Source organism: Meleagris gallopavo, chromosome 4 (genome assembly GCF_905368555.1).
Source record: "Meleagris gallopavo chromosome 4, MGAL_WU_HG_1.1, whole genome shotgun sequence".
NCBI lineage: Eukaryota > Metazoa > Chordata > Aves > Galliformes > Phasianidae > Meleagris > Meleagris gallopavo.
Genome location: NC_139407.1, coordinates 54,742,639 through 54,767,909, shown reverse-complemented (window position 1 = coordinate 54,767,909; position 25,271 = coordinate 54,742,639). Strand labels below are relative to the sequence as shown.

The following is a 25,271-nucleotide window of genomic DNA, read 5'->3' as shown; positions in this document are numbered from 1 at the left end:
GGTTGATTTTATAAAAAGAGTACTTTCACAAGGAGAACTAGAAAAAGTGCAAGTTCAGTACAGAGAAATATAAAAGGTAAATTTTGTTACCCTTGTTTTTAATAATAAATGAACAAAGCAATTAAAATAATAACTAGTTCAGTATTGGTGATTCATTTTGATTTATCACAAAATATCCAGGAATGTAAATTGCAAAATTTAGGATTTTCTTTTGTAAATTAAAAATAAAACCCCTAAACTTTTCTTCTGTGCCCATGAAAAGCAGGTTTTTAAATGGAATCTAAACTGAAGATGCTACTTTGAAGAGACTCAAGCCTTAATTTCAAGCTGAAACAGATGTTATCTGTGCATAATTAGGCTTGCTGGTAGTTTGAATGTCTTTTAAATGTGATAAAAGGTAGAAAGACAATGAATTCTATACAGTCATTGTAAATGTATGGCAAGTATGAACTAGAAAGTATTAGAATTACTGATTTTATCAAGAACAAATTCCTCACAAACAAATTATCAAAGACCTGGGGATGTGAACTAAGTTCAGTACAAAAATTAAGCAGATGTGTGTGATACATGCTTGTATTTGCTTGCACACTGAACACAAAAGTCGTTATCAGTATCTAAATTGCTTGGAGGATCATGGCAGACAACTTTTGAGCTGACAATAGAGGGAACCAAGGCTAATGACAAGTAATCATCTCAGTTTAGGCAAGCCCTAGACAGATGTAAATTTTGTTTTTATGTTTCAGAACTTAATTACATGGCCTTCTAGCTGCTACAGTTAAACAGTTGTTTCAATTCACCAGGTAAACAAGTAGTTGCTTAAAATTGAGGCATGCAAGTAATGAAAAACAAATCATACAGATTATTGTAGATACAGTAATGTGATAGCATGATAAAAAGTATGATTATTTCATTTAATCAGAATCAATCCACAGTCTTGTAAGATTTACATACAAATGCTGCAACTTTTAAGAACAAACCAGTAATTTTGCTACTGCTGCTTTTCATGACTTGTATAATTTTGTTTTGTGAAGATTAATACTCATGCTAATGTAGTCATTTGAGGTATATTAAAGTAATTTTGCTGTGTTTTCATGAAGGTGAAGTATACATCCTTGGCAATCTAAACCACTTACTTCTAGTTTCATAGCTGCCTTTAGTGATTCTGTCAATTATCCTTGTTTTGTCTTAAATTGTCTTAATTGTCTTAAAGGTTATTTACCTTAAGTTATTCTTTTTTGTTGTTGCCAAATAGCATAAGTAAATGACTAGAAATGATAAGCTAAATAAACCATGTCTTTCAGCTTAGCTGAACAGAAGTAGGCAATGGTGAGCAAAGTTCAACAATTGATCAAATTTTAAATTCTACTTGAAAATTAAATTCTAACAGAATTTGCAGATTTGTGGTTGTAAATTGTATCTTACTGTGACAGTGAACAAAAATTAAGCATCAGTGTCCTTTGTACGGTAGATATTTTATTTTTTTTCCAATAGTACAATCAGTACTTTAAGTATCTTGTTTTATTCTGCTTCTCAAACTCAAGACTTAATAAAACTGCAGCACTTTTCTCTGTAGTTTGTTAAGTAGCACTGTTGTTTTCCAACCATTCCTATAAGGCATACAGTATTTGAGTCAGAAGTAAGTGAACAGAGACTTTCAGTCAAAAACTAGATTAAAGTACCTAACTGATAAAACATAAAGTCTGCAGAAGTTGACTTGCAATATGTAGCAACCAAGATCATAAACTGGAACAAAGATAAATGTACATATGTCCTGCTATTCCAGTAATTATTCATAAGTCTGCAGAATGTATTTGGTATTTTAGTTTTGGAGCAATTGACAGGTCTTTCCTTTCTATTCTTTGTCTAGTTTGTATTCTAATATCATATTCAACTTTACTAGTATGCTAGTATTATTAGTATACTAGATTTTAAGCTTGATTCTTCATTAAGTTTGCATTGCAGTTTTCATTAAGTAATTTTCAATGTCCTCTAATATTAATGACCATTTGTGTTAGAGCTCTTCTATTCATTCAGAAATATTCTGGATCACATGGTATGACTATATTTTTAATTTATTGCCCAATTATTCAAAATAACAATGATGTAAATCATTTTTGCATCATTGCATTGTCCCTTATTATTTGTTGTACTAAGTGTCTTTATATGTTGAGAAGTCCAAAGTTACTCTGTGATCTATAAGCTCATCATCTCATAAGAGTGAAATAACGTATAGAGAGAAAAGATAAACTATCTAGGAATTTATGACTTTGGTTAGTTATCCAAGGGTTGCACACAACATTAATGTGTACTAATAGTACAGATAATAGAACATAATAGTACTGTCTGACTGTTTAAATCTGCAACACCTTCTACATCTTAGTAGAAATCTCAGTAAATATTCCAATTTTTACCTTGGAGGATTGCCTGCATTCAGATTGTGCCAACAACAAAGAATTCCACTGGTTTTAGTGCCACTCCATACCAGGAACCAGACTGCATAGATTAATTAAACAGAATGTCTCATGAAAACAGTTACTGCTGATCCTAATTAAATTTTGGAAGTTTTTCATAGAATCTTTGATTTTTATCCACTAATTATTTAAAAAATAATAATCTGCTGCTTATTCTTCTACATCCTAAAATGTTCCTGACTTCATCTTCTAAAACATGATTACTTAGCCATGCTCTTACAGCACTCTCAGTTCTAATGCTGTTAGGTGAATGGAAGAATGTACACACACACTGGTATCAAGCTTCCTGAAACCCAGACACTGTTTCACAATTGTTTTTCCATTGTTTTGTGTTATGATCTTAAAAACACTGCTTTTTTTTTTTCTTTTTCTTTTTTCCATTTCCATCATTCTCTCTCCATTTCAACAAAATGATTTTCTCCGCTTCACCTTTTCTCAGTTAAATTCTGAATAACAAATTGGTTATTCAGTATGCCAAAAGAGATGTTGCTTTACCAGGAAGATATTCTTTAGAAGTCTGAATTCCATCTCACAAATTTTCACATTATTTTTCTATCTACTTACTTTTCCTCAAGCAGTGGTGTTTTGGTTATGAGAAGGCTTCACTAAGAATTTAAATCTGTTAACAGTGCAAATTAAGAACTAGCATTTAGATTATTTTGGTTTGTTCTTCTGCTGATTATGTTCTCATTGAAAAATTCAGTATCTGATGTAAATATTTTGGATTCCACCTCAGATTTTTAGTTGTTTTTCTTTTCATTAATCCTGTGTACAAGTCCATCATGAATTCTACTGACTATAATGACAGGGTTTGTAGTTCTTTTAAAACTGACTTTTTTTGGTTCAGTAGGATTTTTTGCTTTCTCACACATGATTCCTCACTACGTGAACTGCCATGTTTATCACACTCTTACCTTCATTCCTATTTTCTCCATTACTTTGTTCAACTAAAAGCTCCCTCCAATTATATGATTCTGGTTTATTTCACATTATCTACAATTTTCAAATGCAAAGACATACTTTTATTTTCTATCACAACATACGTTCCTGTTTCTTTTAGAAGAGCTTTAGTTTTTTGGAATCGTTGTTTCTCTTTCAGTCTATATGGACCTTTATACTGTGGAAGGATTCCAAAGAGTACTGAAATAAAAGTCTGCCCATAATTTCAAAAACATCTAATGATGCTTGCAAAGCATTTGACTGCAGTAGACCTGATAATATGACATTGATTTTACAATTTGAATTGGATATTTTTCAAAACTGTAAATATTTTTCAGTCCTAAATGTCTAGGTTTGATTCCTAGCAAGATTTGTGAATTAAGACTTTTCAAGTGTCCCAGAACTTTTTATGAAGTAGTTCAGTTTTTAGCTCTAAAGACATGTGCCATCAATTCATGACTGCTAAAATGCAATGTACTCTAAAAAATTATGTATTTTAGAAGTACTTGAATGAAAAAAAATAATAAAAAAAGATTTTTACACTACTCAATAATGCTATTTGCCCCAATTAAAGAAATTTCAAAGGTCTACACTAACAGTAATCTAAGCGATGGCTCAATTTCTCTCCTGTATCAATGCCAGTTCAGTAAATCAGTGGTGAGATTGTTTGCTTCTATAACACCAGCCCTAATTCTTCTTTTGAAAAGGTATTTTGGGGGTTTTCCACTGAACTTTTATTGTACTGTACTGTAACTACAGAGACAAGAAACATCCAACTCTGTTTGAAAGATAAGCCCAATATGTCATTCTTGTCTGTGGTTTACTCTTGAGGAATCTTGGGAATGTTTAGAGAAGTTTTTTCGAAGTCTTGTAAACACTGAACAACTATATTTTTATCATTTGTAATTGGGTTGTCATTTCCTACGTTTGGAAGTTCTGCATTTAATTGTATATAGATTATACTCCATAATAAGATATTTTTTATGAGTATATAAAAGTTTCTCTGTTATACACTGATCTGTATGGAGATAAAAGCATTTCTAACTCATAGGAATGCATATAAGCTAAGTTAAAAATAATCATTTTAGGGTTTTTTTGTTCCACTGATATTTCTGAAAATCTGAATTCTCTATTTAATGTTCAGCGATGTCTCATACTTAAATATTGATGGCCTCTAGGTGGCTTTCAGCCATTACAAGTTCTTCAGATTGACTAAATGCTATGTGAAGAATTGCTTCCTTTTATAAATGCTTTTGTTCAAACAAAACCTTTTGAAAAGAGAAAGAGATGTGGGTTTTGTTTGATATATTGTGGGATGCTAAGAATCCCTGGTATTTCAGGATTCTTTGTGCACTGACCTAGCCATAACATTTGCACACTTCCAGACTAATAAGTCCATAGAGAGTTTGAAAAGGCTTTGAGGATAGAATTTAAATCCTTTCTATTAGTCATTCTCAGTGGCCTGTATTTGATCTTCATTCAGTTTCCTAAATATATTGACTAAGTCATATTGTTACTGACAGTTTTCCTGAGGTCTTTTAAGTAGACTGTGCTTGAACACCTTTGTCTCGTGTTAAGCCAAAGCTTATGTGGTTTTGTATGGAAAATGCTCAACTTGCAAATTGGTAATGTGCTGTCATTAAAAATATATGTATATCTTTATGGAGAATCAGTCAGGATCTTTTCATGTATTTCTTTCTGCTGGACGACTGTGATGCACTTTTCTGACTGGTTTTGGTTTCTCTCTGTGTTTCAGGATGTTGAAGATTTCATGCCTTACAAACATATAACACATATGTTTATATGTTTCTATTGAGTTATTATTCTTTGTTTCAGTTTTGCTTTTTTCTTTCTATCTCTGCTGCTAATGAGGACTGTTCCTCAATTCCAAGTTTTATTTATTTGTCCAGTGTTTGAAATAAATCCTACTTGTCTGAAGTTCTAGAAATAATATCTGAGATCATGAATAGTCACAATGGTATGTTCATGATATGCAGTCTTAAACAATGGTTCATAAGCACAATTGCTGTGAAAATGAAAGCCTTCTAGGGAGGATCTGTTGAATCCCCCCCGTCCCGTCCCCCCCCCAAAAAAAAAATATATATATACACACAACACTTACCTACTCTTGCTTTCAGTTCATTATCATTATCATGTGTACTTCTATAATGCTAGAGAAGTCCATCTAAGACAGAAGGTAGTTTCTGTGTGGTATTAGGCCCTCCAAGAACTTGACAAGTAACAGTTAAAGATGCCAGAGTTAAAGATATTAGTAGCTGATAAGCTTGTTCATAAACCTAAACACGTATGTATTTTGGAAGATAACATTCATTCAAATGCTCACTCTAAAACTCTATTCCAACGTTGTTACCCTGTACCTTCCTCCTTTTTTTCTAGTCCACCTGTTTTTATTCAAATTGTACCCCTAAATGTTCTGTCCTTCTTTTCCCATTTCTGCACTTGTGGTGATGCTGTCTTTGTCCCCAGTATTCTACTGCCTTTCTGCAGATATTTATTTCTCATCACGACTTTTCCAGTGGTGACTAATGCCAGGACAAGAAGCAGTGGGCATAAACTGGAACACCAGAGGCTCCCTCTGAACACCAGGCTGCACTCCTGTGCTGTGTGGTGATGAAGCACTGGCAGAGGCTGACCAAAGGCTATGGGTCTCCTTGGTGATTGGCTTGCTTGGACAAGGGTGCTCAGGGTGTCCCTAGTTGAGTAGGGTGTAACCACATGCGTCTCTTCCAAACTTAACTCCTTCTGTGATTCTGTAATCTAACTACACTGAGGACCAATACTCAGAAAAGTAAAACCAAGGCATACCAAGTATTGTGCTTCTTGAAGAAAAGTTCAGCTTCAGCAGTGAAGGCACTTTCTTATCAACTGATCTTTCCCATTTTGGTGAACAGTTCTGTTTTTATACCCTCTTGACAAATGTCAAGGAGCAACCCTACTACCTGCATTGTTTCTGGGCCTAGTAGACGTATGAATCCTTAAATTCAGCAAGTACAAATAGTAGATAATTATGGTATATTAACAAGTGCAAAAAGTTGGAATGTTGATTAAGAAAAGTAGAAATAGAAGGCAAGATTTTTGTTGTTGGATAATTGGAATTGTATTGTCAGACAGTGATATTAACAGTTTGTTCTTGTTTGATTTTTTTTTTTTTTTTTTTTAGAAATAGATTACTTGCAATACAAATCTGAATTTTTCTGTGTGGAATGTATTCATTATTATACCATTAAGCATGCATTTTTTTAATGTTAATAAAAAAATTGATGGCAATTACTGAAAAAAATAGAAACAGCTATTTTTGGGTCACTGCTGTGTTTTCACTGAGTTGAGAACATGTATTACTTTTCAGGTGAGCTCTGTGAGGAGAAACTAGATTTCTGTGCTCAAAACCTGAATCCTTGCCAGCACGACTCAAAGTGTATCTTGACACCCAAAGGTTACAAGTAAGTTTAAAATATTGTTATGGTCCAGCTGCAGCCAAATTTTTAGGTTTTTTTATCCTCCTCAGCATCTTTTATTTTTCTTTTAGTGGAAGTTCTATTCTCAAAATACTGATTTCAGTTATTACTAAATATTACAGTAGATTAAGCTCAGTTATTTTAAAGTAGATCTTCAATATTATCTTAGATATGGTTTACTGAATTAAAAGATTCTTAGCAGTTCTAACTTCAACTAGAATTTGAAGAAGAACAAAATGCAGAGCAGTTAGTTTACGTGATAGTCTATACAAAACCCTTTTGGTAGTTTGAACAGTGGGAAAATAATTACATTTAATTGAAGTGGAATTATTATATTGCTGTCTGAGAAGTAATTATGGAAGAGGTTATTAGGAAGGAACACTGGAAGGTATAAAATAAAGTCCATTCCCAGGAAAGTTAATCTGTAATTACACTATATCCTTATTACAATTAATTATGCACACTTCAAAGTGTTTTTAATAGGCTTTAGGTTAATGAATCATAAGTACCTGTCTTACACACAGTATGCTCTTGTGCCAGAACCAGGTTATCTATTATCATTACAAAAACTTATGAAAACACATGTTATTTAAAATGAGGCAGCAAATATTCAAATATATCAAATATTCACATGAACATGAAATGTTCATTAAAAAAAAGTTGTCAATTGGAAAATAGAAAACTTGTTGGATTTAATTTTTTCTGCATTATGTTTATTATCTTCACGCCACTTCAGGAATCTAGTTTGGCATCTCATACTTTACTACTCAGTTGATCAATCTTCTAAGTTAATTTCTGAGATTTTAAATCAGAAAATAACATATGCAGTAACTTCAAGAATGTACCTCACTTGTTTTTTTTAATAGTGTGCTTTACATTCTTTATTCCATTTTCTTATTCATATATGTTGTTCAATAAATTTAGGATCTGTTTTGTAAGGGTACTTAATTTAACATTACTCAGATATTTGAAATCACTCTTGGTTCTTTAGAGCAAGTTTTAGTTATAAGAGAAATCAACAGCAAGGGAGGAATCACAGGGTCTAATGAAATCAATCCATAAATCTTAATCAAAAAATATTCATGTGAATGTATGAATTAGTAATATTTTCCATTCATTTTTCACAGACTTCTGAGCATTCACTCAATGTGAGAGTATGAGAAATCCCTGCAGAACTGCTGCTAGCATTAACAATGAGAGTTGCATAAAGTAAAATAAATAGTAATAAAATAAAAAAATAATGTTGCCTACTATTCTGACAACATAAAGTTTCCAGTTCAGTGAGAACTTGAGGGCTCAGGACAGGGATGCAGAGAGTGTGCTTTGAGACTTACGTTAGTTCAGTAACATTGAGCTATTTGTAGTAAATTAGGCTGGTTGAACTTCAAGGGGAAAAATAATGTGTTACCTTTGAATTGAATAAATGGATCTTTGGCCTATTCTTAGCTGTTCAGTTGGCAAAGAAATTATCCATCAGAATAACACAAACCTTGGATTACTTGTCTGTTTCAACAACTAAGCATATTGATTATTTTTAGTGTTCACAGCCACTTACAACATCCCTTAACATTCTGCATTACTCATAAATTCAGAGAACTGTCAAAATGATTCATGAGGTCTCTCCAGGTTTTAAACCACAAATTATTCGATATAACGTCAAATAATGCGTAAGCATGTGTAACTGGCAAACCTGGAAATGAAAATTCCCCAAATAATAACATGATTAAGGTACACAAAGTCAGAGTAACATTTTAAAGTTTCAAGTTTTAAACAACTGCTTAGTTCCTTACCTTTCACATTAACACTCAGTATTGTTAAAAGGCATTGTGTTATCCTTGCTTTTCTATTTTACAGATGTGATTGCACACCTGGATATGTAGGTGAACACTGCGATATTGACTTTGATGACTGCCAGGACAATAAATGTAAAAACGGAGCACAGTGTACTGATGCAGTTAATGGGTATACATGTATTTGCCCAGAAGGATACAGGTGAGGAAGATTAGAAAATAGTACAAGCATGTTTAAGGCCAGGTTGGATGGGGCACTGGGCGATCTAATATAGTACTTCATCTTGGAGAAGAGAAGGCTCTGGGGCAACCTCACTGTGGCCTTTCCAGTACTTGAAGGGAGCATATAAACAGGATGGGGATCAACTGTTTACATGGGTTGGTAGTGATAGGACTATGGGGAATGGTTTTAAACTGAGACAGGAAAGATTTAGGTTAGATATTAGTTTTTTACTTCCTCTTTACTTTAAATTACTTTACTTACACATTGTAACAGGCTGCCCAGAGAGGTTGTGGATGTCCCATCCCTGGAGGTGTTCAAAGCCAGGCTGGATGTGGCCCTGGGCAGCCTGGTCTGGTGGTTGGCGACCCTACACAAAGCAAGGGGATTGAAACTACTTGATCTTTGAGGTCCTTTTCAACCCAGGCCATTCTATGGTTCTATGTATGTCTTTCTTGTGTCAGTCCGTTGTTTTTTGTACATACTGATTTTTCTATTTGTATTTAGTGGCTTGTTTTGTGAGTTTTCGCCACCAATGGTTTTACCTCGCACCAGCCCTTGTGATAATTATGAATGCCAAAATGGAGCCCAGTGTATTGTAAAAGAGAGTGAACCAATCTGCCAGTGTTTATCAGGCTACCAGGGTGAGAAATGTGAAAAACTGATCAGTATAAACTTTGTCAACAAAGAATCTTATCTACAAATCCCTTCAGCTAAGATACACTCCCAAACCAATATCACTCTTCAGGTAAGATTGCTTGTATGGAAGTTTCTGATCTGAAAAACAGTGTAAATGATCTTTTGTAGTGTGAAAAAGTATCCCCATTAATCACTGGCTCATTTAAAGAGCCTTTCATAGTTTGACCAAAGAATATGTGAGAGTCACTAGAATAACTCTATATTCATTATGAAGTAGATGATCTTATTGATAAGAAGAGAAAGAATATTGTTGTGTTGACCAATGAGGAATTTTACAATAATTTAATAGACTGTATCAGTAAAATCAGGGATCTACTTACTACAGCATTTTGATTAAATATTTTTCATTCTTTCCAATTGTTTCTTTCTTTTAATTAGATTGCCACAGATGAAGACAGTGGGATCCTGCTCTACAAAGGCGATAAGGATCATATAGCAGTAGAGCTGTACCGTGGTAGAGTGAGAGTTAGTTATGACACAGGATCTTATCCAGCCTCTGCTATTTACAGGTGAAGCTAGATTTAAAAAAGAATAATAAAACCTAACTGGAACAAAAGATGTATTAATTAAATCTCAAAGTCACGTATTTTGAATAGATAGTTAAAAAGAAATACATTCAAAAGAATGTATTGTCAGACATTTTGTAATTAAAACATATTGCCAGAATACGTGATTTTTCTCAGAAGGTAACTCTCATATGTCAGCATAATATATTATTTGATCCATTAAAACCGAGTAAAAGTTGGCTTTCAGTAGAACATATATATGTTTGTGTAAAACTCACATGTGAAAGTGTTGTGTTCATTTTTTTTCCCAAGATGTTACTACCAAATAATTTCCAAGTGTGCAGGGTAAAGTACAGAACTGTACGGCACAAGCAGAAATGAAATGGCAGTTATTCTTCTTTTCTGTGTTAGGCATAAAAAGTGAGACTTTTCCCTGGCAGTGGAAGAGAAAGCTAAAAATTTCATTCTAAAAAAGTCAGTACCCTTGAAAAATAAATAGTTTTTGCTCCCAGAGTCATCAAGAGACGGAATCCACATCTGTTTCCGTAGTATAGTTTTTCAGATGTTTTAAGTGAAATTTCTGTGATTCTCTGAAAAAAAATATTACCCGAATTTCCCTGGAGATTTTATATCTCTCATTTCAAGAATTTACAGAAAGACATTGCAAGCATGAGCAAAAAGATGACAGGGATCACTTCTTCTCCTTAATCTGTCCTATTATTGCTATAAACTCATTGAGAAGTAACTGGGAAGTTTTGAATGAGTTTTCCCTGAGTCTTGTTTTCTTCTGTAATTACACCTCCTACATTGTAAAACTTTAGTGTTTATTTGTTTGCTGAAGATTGCACTTAGCAGACATTATTCTGTATTCTATTAGGGATATAACTTTGAAAATATATTATTTTTAGAAATGATTGCACTCAATATTAAATCAAAAGTTTATGTTTAGGTATGCTAAACTTTGGTAGGTAATAGCATAATGGGAACTGTTTTATGGGAACTTTTCTAGTAGATTACTGAAAACATTCCACAGGAAAAAAAGAAAAAAAAAAAAATATATATATATATATATTTCTGTATAATATAATAAAAAGATATTTAGTAAAATCATAAACTTTTACAATAAACATCTTAAGCTTGTTTCTATTTTCTGATGCAATATATGATTTATGACTTCATTTACAGTTCCATGGAATGGTTTAACATGTAGAAATAGTAACATAAATTAAAATACAGAAAACAGACTCTATATAAGATTTAAGTATTTAACACAAATGTAATATTGCCAAAAAGAATAAGACAAGTGGTACCTCACTGAGCAAAGATGAGCTATCTAAAACAGAAGCCAAAATAAGTATATATATATATATATATATACACAGCTAATAGATTCAAACAAAAGTTTTGTTGTATAAATGGTAGTTAAGAAATGGTGTGTTGAGAAGAACTCAAATGGGAACTATAAAGCCTGCAGAAATGCTTTTAGTAGGAACAAAACAGTTACAAACAGATGATTTATTCATGATTAATACAGAGAATGAACAGTAACAGCAGTCTAGCTGTGTAGAGTGAATGAAACTGCTTTGCCAGTGGGAGTTTACTGAAGAAAGAGCTGTAATCCCAAAAGCAGTCAATTTGAGTAACAACATGAGATGATGATGGTGCCTAGACCAATAAATAACATTAATTGATTGGGGATGTTTTGTTTGGGAAAAGTTGAACCATTTCAATTTTGTTCTATCTGGGCATCTATTTTAAAATGTTAAATGTTTTTGTGCTTTTTTTTTTTTCATAAAAAAGAAACCTATTTGTTCTATAAAGCCACTTGCATCATACATTTACTGGGAAAATATGAATATTTCTTCTTGAATTACTATTCTTATACAGAGCTCTAGAAGCCTTAAATCAATTTTTCTTAGAGCTTTCCGCTAGGATCTGTGCATTTCACTCTTTATTCTCCAGTGGGAAACGTGCTAGAAGTAATGTAAGTGCATTGGCAGGAACTATTGCACAAATATGCTTTGTGTTTAGCTCCCCTTTAATTTAAACCACCCTTACCTAGTAGAGTTCCTCTTTCTGCAGTAATTTTTTTCTTAACCAGTAAAACAGGTAAAACTAGAAGCTTTTAATAATGACTCTTAAGAGAGATGCATTCCCTTTCCACATTGTTTTATACATCCCTAGAATGACCTCCTGCTATAAAAACACATGTTCTGTGTTGCTCTCATCCTTGTAAATATGATAGTGTGAAAGGTCCTTAAGTTGTAAAGCGGTGTTAGCTGCCTTGGAATAATAACATTATATCAGGGTTTATTTTTTATTTAAGTTACAAAGTCACATCCACTTTTATTTATTGACACAACTCCTTTTTCCTAGATTCATTGAAATGTGTTAAATATGTTAATCCTGGCAGATTTCTTGTTGCTTGATCACAGCAAACAACTTCTTAATAAATTAAATAGATGATACGTTTTAGAAATATTGAACTTTGGCCTGTTTCTTTCCACATGGAACCTCTCGATTATTCCTCCTCCACTGCATTTCCAAAAAGTGCTCATTCTGCCAGTGTCTGCACTGTGCATTTGCATTTTTATGTAGAGCTAAGTTTATTTAAAGCATCATGCTACTATGCAGAACTTGTATCCTTACTGATCTGGGCCTGGATAGCTGAAGTTGGTAATAAATAGCTGAGAAGCTGCTTAATGTGTCACAGCTGTAAGCAACTATGTGAGCACTTCTGAACTGTTCCAGGAAAAAAAGCAGTTAGGTTAATGAAAGCATCACTAAGGATGTTAAAAGGTAATTTGTTTGATTTTTGCCCTGAGATTTAGGAAGCTAATCCTTTTCAACTATACTGCTTTTCTAATGAGAAGAGCTCACTGTCTGTAAGACTGTTCTTGTCCATCTCAGACTAACATCATACAATTGGTTCATTTAAATTACTTTTCAAAGGCTTAAGCTAACTTGTTTGATGGTATTCTGAAGCAAATAGATGCTGTCATGGGAATGGTAATAATGTCTGGTCCCTGGACTACAGCTTATTGTCATAACTTCCACCCAGTCATACATTTAGCTCCCAACTCTCCAGTTGAAAATGAGCTAGAAGTAATTTAAGTACAATGATATATTCAGTCCAGAGCTATTGAGTTCTGGGACCTTTCTCTCTGATGTACTTAAACTGTGTTTAAATATTCGCTGTGTAATATTGAGGTCAGTAAGCACTGACAGACGTTTCTTGTGCTTAGTAACATTAATGTGTAGGCTTGTGCTTGCACAGTATAAGCACCATGCTTGAAACAAGCCTTCTCTGCTTGACATGCTTCAGGCATTTTCCTACTAGTGGGTTTGTATTCTGTGAGTAAGCAGAAGAAAATTGTGTACAAAGGCAAGAAAACAAAAAAACTTATTTATAGTGCAAACCAGAAGCTGAATGCAGAAATAACCAGGCCTGATAAACAACACAAATTATTTTATTGCTAGCATCAGTAGAGCTACCTAGATCAATGATGCTATGATTTTGTCTGGCAGGACTAAGATTAGACGCAGTTCCATATTCCATTAAACTAAGTTTATATATCATTGGAGTCAACTCATTCATTCCTACTTGCAGAATATGTAAACTCACACTGCGCAACATGTAGGATAGGATACACAAACACATGGAGACAAATAAGATCTTTGCACAAAGCCAAAGTTTTTGTGTTTAGCTTCCTGCCTAGTAAATGTAGTTCAACTGTTTAGAATATCAGCTGTTACACAGTTCATGATTTGATAAGAATGAATAAAAATTGGCTATTAGTAATTTCAAAACATATTACTAATAGAGTGTTATTGAAGGGTTATTACACTGTGTTAGCTCTTATGCATGCATGCAGTTAAATCTAGCTTTCTGGAAACTGCACTCTTGAAGAAATTTTGTTCTGAAGCTGTGTTAACTGTCAAAGAGAAAGAAGATCAAAATCATTCTAACCCGAGCATCAACTGTTTCAAATTAATGTTTATTTTGCAGTGTGGAAACTATTAATGATGGCAATTTCCACATTGTGGAGCTGTTAGCCATGGATCAGATTCTGTCTTTGTCTATTGATGGAGGAAGCCCCAAGATAATTACCAATTTGTCCAAGCAGTCCACTTTGAATTTTGATTCTCCACTGTATGTCGGAGGTAAGAGGATCTTACTGCTTCTACAAATAGTATTGGCTAATTTGACTGGTAATATATGTTAATAAACACATGGTAGGAGACTCATTCATGAAGACAACACCTGAAAAAGAAATGTGAACTGAGCCATTGTCTCAATAGCTTCAGTTTTAAAAAATAGTATTGGAAGAGTGGCTAGTACCTTAAAAATAAAAAATGTCCTTCTACCTAGAATTTAGTTGAAAAATAAAGCATGTCTTCATAAACTGCATCTGTTTTCAGTCAATTTCTCTCATAAAACCAAGTAACAAAAGCCTCAGTTGCAAATAATGAGAGATGAGATGAATTTTGTCTCTTTCCCACTGTGTCCTTTTTTTTTTTTTTTGTCAAATCTTTCTGTATTTGGTTATTGTCTCCTCCCATCTAAAATGAAAAGAAGTACAAGATACAATTCAGCAGTAGTCGTATTCCTCTATTCCACTTGCAGAGAAATGAGTATCATCATATATATGAATTGCCTTTAAAATTCCGTTATATCACAGATCTTCAAAGGAGGATTGCTTTGTGGAAGCATGTCTGCATGTCTGTTTCTTCATGTGTATCATTTCTGAAGTGTAATGTATGTAGTGTACAGTGTCACATTTTTTGAAAGGAGGGAAAGTCCTACATTCACATAAGACACTGTGTGCTTGCTTAATTGTATTGTCAACATCCATTTGTTGTTTAATGACTGCTAAGAATATTGAGATGAGTGCAGAAAGATTGCCCTGTTTGTTATGGGCATCTACTAATGAAATGATTCTGTACATCCAAGTACACTGACATTCATTTTGTTCAATGTTAACACTCACTTATGATTTATGACATACAGTTCTCTTACTTGCTTCTTCACCCGACAGATATGTCTTCATTAGAAGACATATTAATCTGTGTAATCATCATGAATTATCAAAAGAAACAATTTTTAGAAATGACTTTTTCCTCCAGTGGTCTGGTTCCTAAGAGCAGGAGTCTCTTTCAACATACAACATATGCTTTAGACTTATCCTGTGTTGCCTCTATTTCCGTTCTTCACATTCAGGCTCCAAGCAGAAAATCCTTCCAGCTGTCATAGAAAATGTTAATCCAAAACAGAATGAAAGCTGCTATTAAGAGCACATTATTATTATTATAGAGCAAAAAACAGTAGACATATACTCATCTGTTAAACTTTTATGTTCTCTATCTGTATTTGTATGTTTATTATCTTTAAAATTTTCGAGACAGTTAAAATCCACTCTTTCTTCATTATTTTTCTTATCTTTTTAGATTCGTTCATTTTTTTCATAGTCTATCTCGAATTTTTGAAGAATTTGATCACACATATCCCTGAGTTACGAACTCAAATTCTCACTAGAATTCTTGGCAGTATTCTTATCTTTGCCAAAGTCTTAGTTTGACACCTATACCATCATGTAACTTATCACCTCTCTGTTAAAATGGCATTTCTGGTAAGCATCACCTCAGCTGGCACGATGAATGAAATTCAGACTTGACAGCAAGCCCTTTTACCTCTCTCTCTTTTTTTTTTTTTTTTTTTTTTTTTTTTTTTTTGACAAAGTTATTCTTGGGTGACAATTATTTTGGTCGTTTGGGAATGCGTAATTTGATCTAATTCTTACAGGAAGAAGTTAATTTATGCAACTTTTTAAATATTTTTTCAACTGTATGCCTTTTTTGAGGTTAGACTACACACATTAGATATTTTCAGTCTATCTGTAATGATTCGCAGTATATCATATTGAAAGCCTGTGGCTTTTGGTAAGAAGTCCAAAGGGACAAACTTTCTTCTCAAAAAGTCTTTAATGGAGTCATAGCCTTCAAAGATACTTCACATTTTTCTTTCAGAAATTAGAGCACATTTTGCCAATTGTATGTGGCCTTGTTTCAGAGAAGTCCCTATTTCTGACACAGACAGAGCATCAGCAGCTTTTCATTTGCAGGCACTCATCTCTAACAGCATTTTAATGAGATGGTCATTTTAACAGTGTTATCGTATTGCTGTAATACAATAGCTAATACAGCTCTTACCATCTGCCATCTTCAGCAGTAAATTTTGCAATTTACCTATAGCAGGTTCTGTGACAAAAAACTTCAAGGAGGAGGAAGGAGAACAATGCCAAAGCTACAACCTTTCAGAAAATTCAGCTGAAATATGTCAGCATCATTTCTGTGGCACATTTTTTGCAACTGATAAAAGAACCTTTGTCTAAAACTTGTCAGAGAAATATTTTTAAAGAAAATGAGCAGCATTTGCGCACCATTTTGCCTTCTAACACTTTTGAAAATGTGGTTAATAGTTTGAGAAAATGGAAATTAATGATTGTTTGCATTTTGAGTCCTTTAATATAATAGTTCCCAGCCTATGTTACTTAGCTGATGAGAACATTATGCTCTTAAGCAGTATAGGTACAATATTATTCATTTATATCATCACTGAAAAGTAGCCTGATGAAATTACAATAACCTCCAAATGAAAGGCAAAACTACTTCATTTAGTTGTATGGTTCCACATTATTCTTAACTATTCATTCTGAGAAGCTTCATAAAAGCATTAGATCTATCATCACACGGTTAAGGAGAAAGGATGCAGGACATCAGCTCTTTAGTTGTTATGTCACTAAGTACTGGTGTTAATACTGCTAATTTTGCCTATGAATATGCCTGTGCAGCTAATAATTTAAGTTTTTTAGATAAGCAAATTGCTTTTTTAATGCTCAACACACTGTATGCCAACTCCAAATCAATGACCTGCTGTTTCTGAATTCTTCAGGATCTGAACATCTTGATACGTGGTTTTTGTAAGATGCAAAATATTTTGTTTTTTAAAGATTCAGATAGTGTACCATCTCAGACTTAATTGCATTGGGTCAAACAGTCATGTATCTGACTTTTCACCAATTGCGAACTTCCTGTATGAACTCCTACGTCCATCATTTTAGCTGATGCTAAAGACATCTTGTTTTGGAGTTGGTCTGTATGCTTGCTTGACAACCAGAACAATTTCCAAATACTAGCTCATTACTCATCCTTGTAGGCTGAATATCAAAGATAATTACATAGGAAGAAGCATACTTTTTAAAATGTCTTTAAAAACAGGGAATATGGTATAGAAAACTGTACCAAAAATTACACTGATTATTTGCTGTTATTAATTTCCTAGGCATGCCTGTGAAAAATAACATTGCAGCCCTACGCCAGTCTCCAGGACAGAATGGCACAAGCTTCCATGGCTGCCTCCGTAATCTGTATATCAACAGTGAACTTCAAGACTTCAGAAATGTGCCGCTGCAAGTGGGAATTCTGCCAGGTTGCGAGCCTTGTCACAAGAAAGTTTGTGTGCATGGAACATGCCATGCTACCAGCCAGTCAAGCTTTTCCTGTGAGTGTGAAGGAGGATGGACTGGACCCCTCTGCGATCAACAAACTAATGACCCGTGTCTCGGAAATAAGTATGTCCTTCCTCAAAACAGAGCAGTAGTGTAATATGTATATAATTTTCCTCTTATGGGCTTTTTTTCAAACAACTTTACAGTTCAGTAAGAAACAAAATATGCTGGAGATGTAAAAGTGAAAACAGCATCCAAGTTATGTTAAACTTAATAAAAAAAAATGTAGGGGAGCAGATAAACACATCACACAGAAGTTCTACCTAAAGCCTTAATGTGGGATATGATTGGAGTCTGTGCTCTTAATACACTTCTAACTAGTTCTGTAATGAATTACACAGATGCAAGTGCAGCTATTGGTATGAAGTATGATATAAAAGTCACTCGGAGGAACTTGCCAAGTGGAAAAAGGCTTTTTTTTATCAGAAAGTACCATTCTTATTATTAGTGTGGTTTTTTTATTCTTATTATTTAATGTCTTATTATTTAATGTTTGTTTTTTTAAAACTTATCCAATCTGATAGCTTTATATTTCTACAATAACCCCACATTTTGGCTAAAAAGGAGATTTCTACCTTTATGGTAAACTTCTGCTTAAGTACATGCATGTTAATTCTTTTTGCAGACTTAACTAGAACATGTTCAGTTGGATGTTTTAAGTATGTTTATACAGCTGGTCTTGTGTGTTATATATATATATGTGTATCTATATAAAGATAGATATAGATACATAAATATACATATATGAAGTATTTATATGTGTGTTCATCTTATAAATAGTGACATGTTCAATTTCTTGGTTCATGATCTCCCAGCACAAAAAGATCAGAAACTTCAGAAGTTCACGGTCCTTTGGGATGTGTTGGTCAAGTGCAATAAGATGCCACTCTGTTGATCCTTACCACTGTCCTTACCACATTTTTTTTCCAAAGGGCCTGCCTGGACTTTTTTCAGTGCTCTCTAGCTCTTCCTGGAGATTCTAATAAGATGATTTTCAACTCCCATATAAAGTGATGTTTCAGTGATGTTTTGACACAGCATGCCTTGAGAGTCTCTCCTTTTAATGCTTTATACACTAATGAGGATGCTTTGTTTACACTGTTTACAGACTGTTTCAGTGCTATCAATGTTTGAACTCTTCCCAGAGCTATAGCAGTGAAATTTTGAGAGATTTCATTGCAGCACTAAGTCGTTTATGAGTCTTTTTTTCTTATGCTGTCCTCTTTCACAGTATCTTAATAGAAAGAAAGGGAGTCACAGCAGGTTAAAAAAAATAAATGCTGAATCTGAGTCTCTTATATCTATTTTATACTTCAGTAGCCAAAACCAATATGGAACTGTACCATCAAGTTCTATAATAAGTGAATTCTAAGAATTTCTTTAAAGTATCTTCGTAATATTAGATTCTTTATGGATTTTTGCAACTGACACATGCCCAGTCTGAATGTTTCTTGTAGTGAATTACAAAACTTGGCAAGTATCAGATACATACAATTTGGAATTTCTTTCAAGGATGAAATTAAGTGAGAACAATAGTAGTATTTTGATAGTTCTTGCAAATACTGTTTTTGATTCAGTTGTATACAGTGCTGTGAGCTTTTAAGAGAGAAGGACAAACCAAAAACTATTTCTTTGGAATGATGGAGGTTTTCATTGTTCTTTTGTTCCTGGGGAATTTTTCTATTTCCTGATGCATCTCTTAAATCCTGTCTGATAAATAGATGCCTTTTTTTTCCACCTAGTGCAATATGATGTTCCACTTTATCTGTAAACAGAATTGTCACTGTGATCTGTTTTGGAAATACAGAGAATCTCTTAGAGGTCTTGCACACCAGAAAAAGCTTAAGGCTTTGATCTATTTTATGTAAACCCGGGTGTTTGAGTTAGGAATATACTGACCAAAGATTCCTCTCAAGTCAGTAAAGGAAGAAACATTTCTTGGGAGTAAAATAGACTTCATGTGGTTTAATAACGTTATGGACAGGCTTGTTTCTCTCCATGAGTGTGTAGGGAGCTTATGGCAATTACAAATCTAACAAATGCCTGACATAGGTACTAAAATTAGATAAGCTGAAACTGTGCCTGAGAGTTTGCACTTAGCTTGATGTTCCTTTCAGTGCAGTCTGAAGATGAAATTTAGGGCTTCAAAGAACAGGTGGAAGGAAAAGTGAGAGAATTGGCATTAGCTAAGATTTAATCATCTTTAAGTCAAGTGAAACTACCAAAAATCCTGACACAGATTGGTTTGATATCTGAAACAGCCTGTATAGAATGTGACACGATGTCGGTGTCGCCTGAGTAGCTTCAAAGATCAGATGTCCACAGTGTGGTTGTTTTGTGAGTGGTAAACACAAGGAAGGCTAAATGAAAACTAGTTGCTTTGTGACACTGTCTAAGCCTCCAACTTTCAGTTGCTTAATCTAACAATCCTAGAATATCAGACCACAGGAACAATTTTAAATTCTTTAGGAAACGTAATTCCTTCAGTTGTGCAGACTCTTGGAGAACTTGGAGGTGCTTAAGCTACTAGTTAAGTTTTACATTTGCAGTGTTTAATCTCTAAGTGGATAAGTGAATGGAGGCTGTGTGTTGTGCCTTCCATTTGAATCTCCTCTATGGGTTGTCTTACTATACTCTTTGTCCTTGTAGTTACACCATGCTAAAACACGTGCATAGAATTAAGCATACAGATAGGTAATTGTAACGTAGCTGTCTTTGGTGGGTGGAACTTGGTGATGTTTACAAGCTGAAGCAAGATTTTAATAGTTCATTCAGGTTTGTTGAACTTAAAATGTGTTATGCACTCTTGGAAGTTTTACCAAATTTCTTACGGTATTGAAGGAGTAGAGTATAAAGCAAAAAGTTACTAAAAATACAGACTATGTTACATACAAAATTTATAAATGAGATTTCTTAACAGTGCTCTTTTTTTACTATGAAATGACATCTTTTTCTTCCAAGCTGAAACAAAGTATTTTGTTTTCGTTCAAATACAATTTCTTTCTCATCTGAAGCATCTCATTTATTTACATATTTATTTAGGTGGTTGCCACAAACAAGTAAAGAGGCTGAGAGCTCAGAGATCTTACAGTATGGAGTGGAGTAACATTAGGGTGAAAGTGATCTTGAGTGTCAGGGTTGCATTTGTCCCTACAGAGGAATCTTTGCTGTCTCCCTAGGAAACAATGTATAGATAGAAGATTTGTGTACCAAGACAGCAGTAAAAGAAAATAACGCTATTTCTAGGAAGAAAGGTATTGACTCTGTGTCACCAAATCAGAAAAGGGAAGTGATGTTATTGCAAGTCATTGGTAGTCATTGGTGATGTTTTCATCAGCAGATGAATTCTCCTAGTCTTCTGATTACACATAGGAACAGGTAATTAAACATAGGGAGACACCATCTCCCCCTCAGAAAACTAAGACAAGCTACATATTCTATATATCACAACTTAGCAGATGCAGCTCAACTCAGAGACTTTTTGTCTAATGACAAGATTTGAGTTTGCCAGGAACGTTTACAAGAGACCAACTGACAGAGTAGCTGATTAAAAACACTCAGGTAAGACCTGATAATCTGCAACGTGGTCTAGCATGACTTTCTGCATAAGACTAGCTGAGTACTGCTAGCGCATACATTATGTGGCCACACTGTTGGCAGTTTTCAGTGTGAACTAATGCATTTGAAGGGGGACGTGTTCAGCTTTGAAACTTCCATTGTTTGTATTTATCAGAAGAGTTTTAGCTAGGAAGTGTCTGACCTGTCTTTGTGCTGGGAGCCCATACTTCATAAGCGACAGTATGATTTTTTTTAATGATACAACAACCAAAATTTCAGGTAAGTACCCTTTCTCTCTACCTAATTCTAATGCATTACACTTGGACTGAATCTTGATGTGCTCTTGAAAGCATGCTAAAAATTTAGATAGACAGAAGGTGTTGACTTGAGTAACTGTGGCCTACAAAAGTATTCCATAACACATCTACAGTGGTTGCTTTCTGATGAGACAGAGTTCTGTAGTGCAGCTTGTTTTGTGTAAAACTGCATACCAATTATAAAACTTTATAAAGCACTTCACTGCATCTCACTGAAAAAGTCTATTAGAAACAAAAGCAATTTCTTCTTAGTACAGTCCAAAGTACTTGTAGTTAATGTTGCTTAGCCTGAACTTTGATGAATAATTTATTTTTATTCTCTTGGGCTTGTTTCCCCTGTAGATGTGTGCATGGTACCTGCTTGCCGATCAATGCGTTTTCATACAGTTGTAAATGCCTGCAGGGACATGGGGGAGTCCTCTGTGATGAAGAGGAAATGCTGTTTAACCCCTGCCAATCCATCAGGTGTAAACATGGCAAATGCAGGCTTTCAGGACTTGGGAAACCATATTGCGAATGCAGCAGCGGATACACGGGGGACAGCTGTGATAAAGGTAAAAAATAAAATTTAAAAATCATGTTATTGTTTTGGTCTCAGAAAAGAGGTTTGTTTTATTAAAGCATGAACAGCCAACAACATTACCAACTTTTTTTTCTCCACAATATACACATTTGTTGCATTTTTTTTTTTTTACCATAAGAATTTATCTCAGTGAGAGAAGAATCAAACTTTTCCCATGAATTTATTTACATTTTGGATATTTTTTCACCAAATGTTTTGCTGTGAAAACTTTTTTTTTTTTTTGCCTTTATTCAAAAACACATTTTTACTATATTTAACTACTACCTTTTACCTGCTGTATCTTTCTGTATTTATTGTTTCTCTGCTTTCTGCAACTGAGAAGCCAAATCCAATGATTCTGCTCCTAGTTTTATCACAAACTCTACTTTTGACCTCTCAGCTTCAACTGATTTATCACAGCGAATTATGCAGGTGAGATGGATGAAAACAGGATGACTTTTTCCCCTACCTTTTTCCTTTGTCTATCGAAGTTCTCCCTCTCCCTCTCTTTCCCTTACCCCAGATGGCATTTATTTTGTATTGTACATAGATGTGAATAGAAGAATATGGCTGTAGAACTTTTAACAGATGTCTCATTTTTTGCTGGTTTTATACCTCAGTAATTTATGAAGTTAGTGGAATGTAACTTGTATTAAATAACAGATTGAATAATATTAAACTCCAGGTCTAATAAATTAAATTGCATGCTCTCTGAAACATTTTCCTATGATAAACAGAACCAGCTGCTAGCAACGTAAGAACAGAAGATGTGTATTTTTATAAAAAAGGAAAAGATTTAAGCTTCCAATTTTCTTGTCATTGTAATAGCTTTGTATTTACGGTTTACATATACATAATATAAACTTATCTGAAAATAAGAGGTGTAGGAAATAAAACTCAGCATTAATCAAATTATGTTTGATAGAACAACTAGTTTCCATTATTTGTCTGAACCAAAGTAAAATGCCATTTTCAACTGCAATTAGAAATAGAGCATCTTCTTCAGCAATGTCAAACATTCTTTGACCTGTATCTCAGAAGTGTATCTCTTATTTTAAATGTTTTTTTCTGCAGAAATCTCTTGTCGAGGGGAACGAATCCGAGATTACTACCAAAAGCAACAAGGGTATGCTGCGTGCCAGACGACCAAGAAGGTATCGAGACTAGAATGTAAAGGGGGATGTTCAACCGGGCAGTGCTGTGGACCACTAAGGAGCAAGAGACGGAAATACTCTTTTGAATGCACTGATGGGTCGTCATTTGTGGACGAGATTGAAAAAGTGGTGAAGTGTGGCTGTACAAATTGTCCCTCCTAAGTGTTCCTGTCACACTTGTCTTTTGAAAATGTTGTATACTTATTGACCATGTCGGACTAATTAATGCTTCATAGTGGAAATATTTGAAATATATTGTAAAATACAGAACAGACTTATTTTTATTATGAGAATAAAGACTTTTTCTTCATTTGAAAAAAGATTCAAGTGCTTGAACTGAGACTTCTCATAACCAAGAGGAGCTTTGAAGAAAAAAAAAAAAGACCTGGTAACATTGCAACAGTGATGGGAAACTTAACTACTTTTAACACGGATTCTTCTTTATAACATGCTGAAGATACACTGACATTATACATATGTGACTTTCAACTTAACAGCTCAGAGATGAAATGTTGATCAGAACATGAGTCTTGTTTTTTCATTTTTGTATCAGTATATTTTATTGTCTTGACAGACCATACCAATCACTTACCTACGGATGAGAATGCATACAGAGATAATAGTTGTATGAAGTACATTTTATCTTTCAGAATTATTAAGCATCTTGAGAAGATGAGATCCCATTTAGTGGATGGGAAATGGGAGATATGAGAATATACTATAATCCTGAAATCTCCTGATGATGTACACTTTTATGTCGGCATGTTAACAAAAGAAGCATACAAAAAGTGTTTATCTGCCCTTTTCCAGTATTAATTTTTTGTAATATAAATGTTTGGGGGATGATGAAAATAGATTATTGATGGATAAATTAGTAATAATATGGATTTCTGTTTCTATGAGTTCTAAAAACAACTCTATACAGTATTCGGTTTCATTGAGAAATATTTATTGTATCGAAGTACATTGTACTTAACCCTCCTAGGTCATCCCTTTTACTGTTTTTCAATGCTTTAATATATATTAATTTATATTTGTCCCAGTATTTTTGTATTTTTTTTTTTAAAGAAAAAGACTTAAAAATCAGGATTTTTTGCAATAGAACTAACGTAGCATGTCGTCTTCGGGTAAATGTTTTTGGTCTGTTCTTCCCCTTCCCTTTCCCCTTTTCTTTTCCTTAGAATCTGACCACTTGGTGTCACTGAATCTGAAAGTGATGACAATCTGCAGTTTTCACGTACAGCAGATATTCAGGACACCTTCCAGGAACCTGTAATGTGTGACAGAAAATGTCTTTTACACTAGGTGGCAATTGTAGAGAAATTAATTTTCCCTATATACAGTACTTACAGAAAATGAGATGGCATGTAGAAAATGACATTAGAAGGTAGATCTTTATAAATTAATATTCCCGTGAAGCCCTTTACCTTTTTTTTTTTTAATAGAGAAAAAAAGAAAAAAAGGCTGTGCTATCAAGAACTGTGACTTTCCCCAAATAATAAAGCTACTTTACTGCCCTAATGTTCCCCACGTTAACATGTTGCTGCTAAATTATAATGTAGAATTGGTAATCATTAATAGTGGGTTGTGTTCTTCTTTCAGTAAAACCCAGGGTACCCTGTAAAAATGCAGATGTTTTTCAATTTTATTTTATTATTTTTTTTACAAAAAAAAAAAAAAATTAGATGTACATGTGTAATGCAGTGTGCTTTGTCTTATTTGGACTGATATCAGTAATGCTACTGATGTTTGTAAATTAAACAGATATTTACTTCACTAACTGCTTTTATTTGTATTCTTCTGAAAAGTTCAAATTGTCTAACAGCCTTTAATTAAAGACTTGTAGTTGCAAACAGTATTTGGTATAAAGAAAAAAAAAAGAATTAAACCCAACTCTAGTTCTAGTGTATTCATTGCTGCAAGTCTGAAGGAATTACATTGTAATTATTGCACCTACAGGCAGGGACATCTGAGAATGTCAGTTCCTTATGAACACAGCAGAACTCATAGC

General features: G+C 33.9%; 1 protein-coding gene across 3 annotated transcripts in view; it reads left to right on the top strand.

Annotated features, from left to right (window-relative positions):
• SLIT2 (slit guidance ligand 2) overlaps positions 1-25,036 on the top strand; it is a 246,357-nt gene extending 221,321 nt beyond the window's left edge. For all 3 annotated transcript variants that reach the window (XM_085223410.1, XM_085223411.1, XM_085223409.1), the window contains 8 exons: positions 6,778-6,871; positions 8,741-8,878; positions 9,404-9,644; positions 9,974-10,104; positions 14,111-14,265; positions 17,444-17,732; positions 21,887-22,098; positions 23,181-25,036. In XM_085223410.1, coding sequence (XP_085079536.1) covers positions 6,778-6,871; positions 8,741-8,878; positions 9,404-9,644; positions 9,974-10,104; positions 14,111-14,265; positions 17,444-17,732; positions 21,887-22,098; positions 23,181-23,422 — 1,502 coding nt within the window. In that variant the 3' untranslated portion in view covers positions 23,423-25,036. The remainder of the gene's footprint in view (positions 1-6,777; positions 6,872-8,740; positions 8,879-9,403; positions 9,645-9,973; positions 10,105-14,110; positions 14,266-17,443; positions 17,733-21,886; positions 22,099-23,180) is intronic.
• Positions 25,037-25,271: the final 235 nt, after the last annotated feature.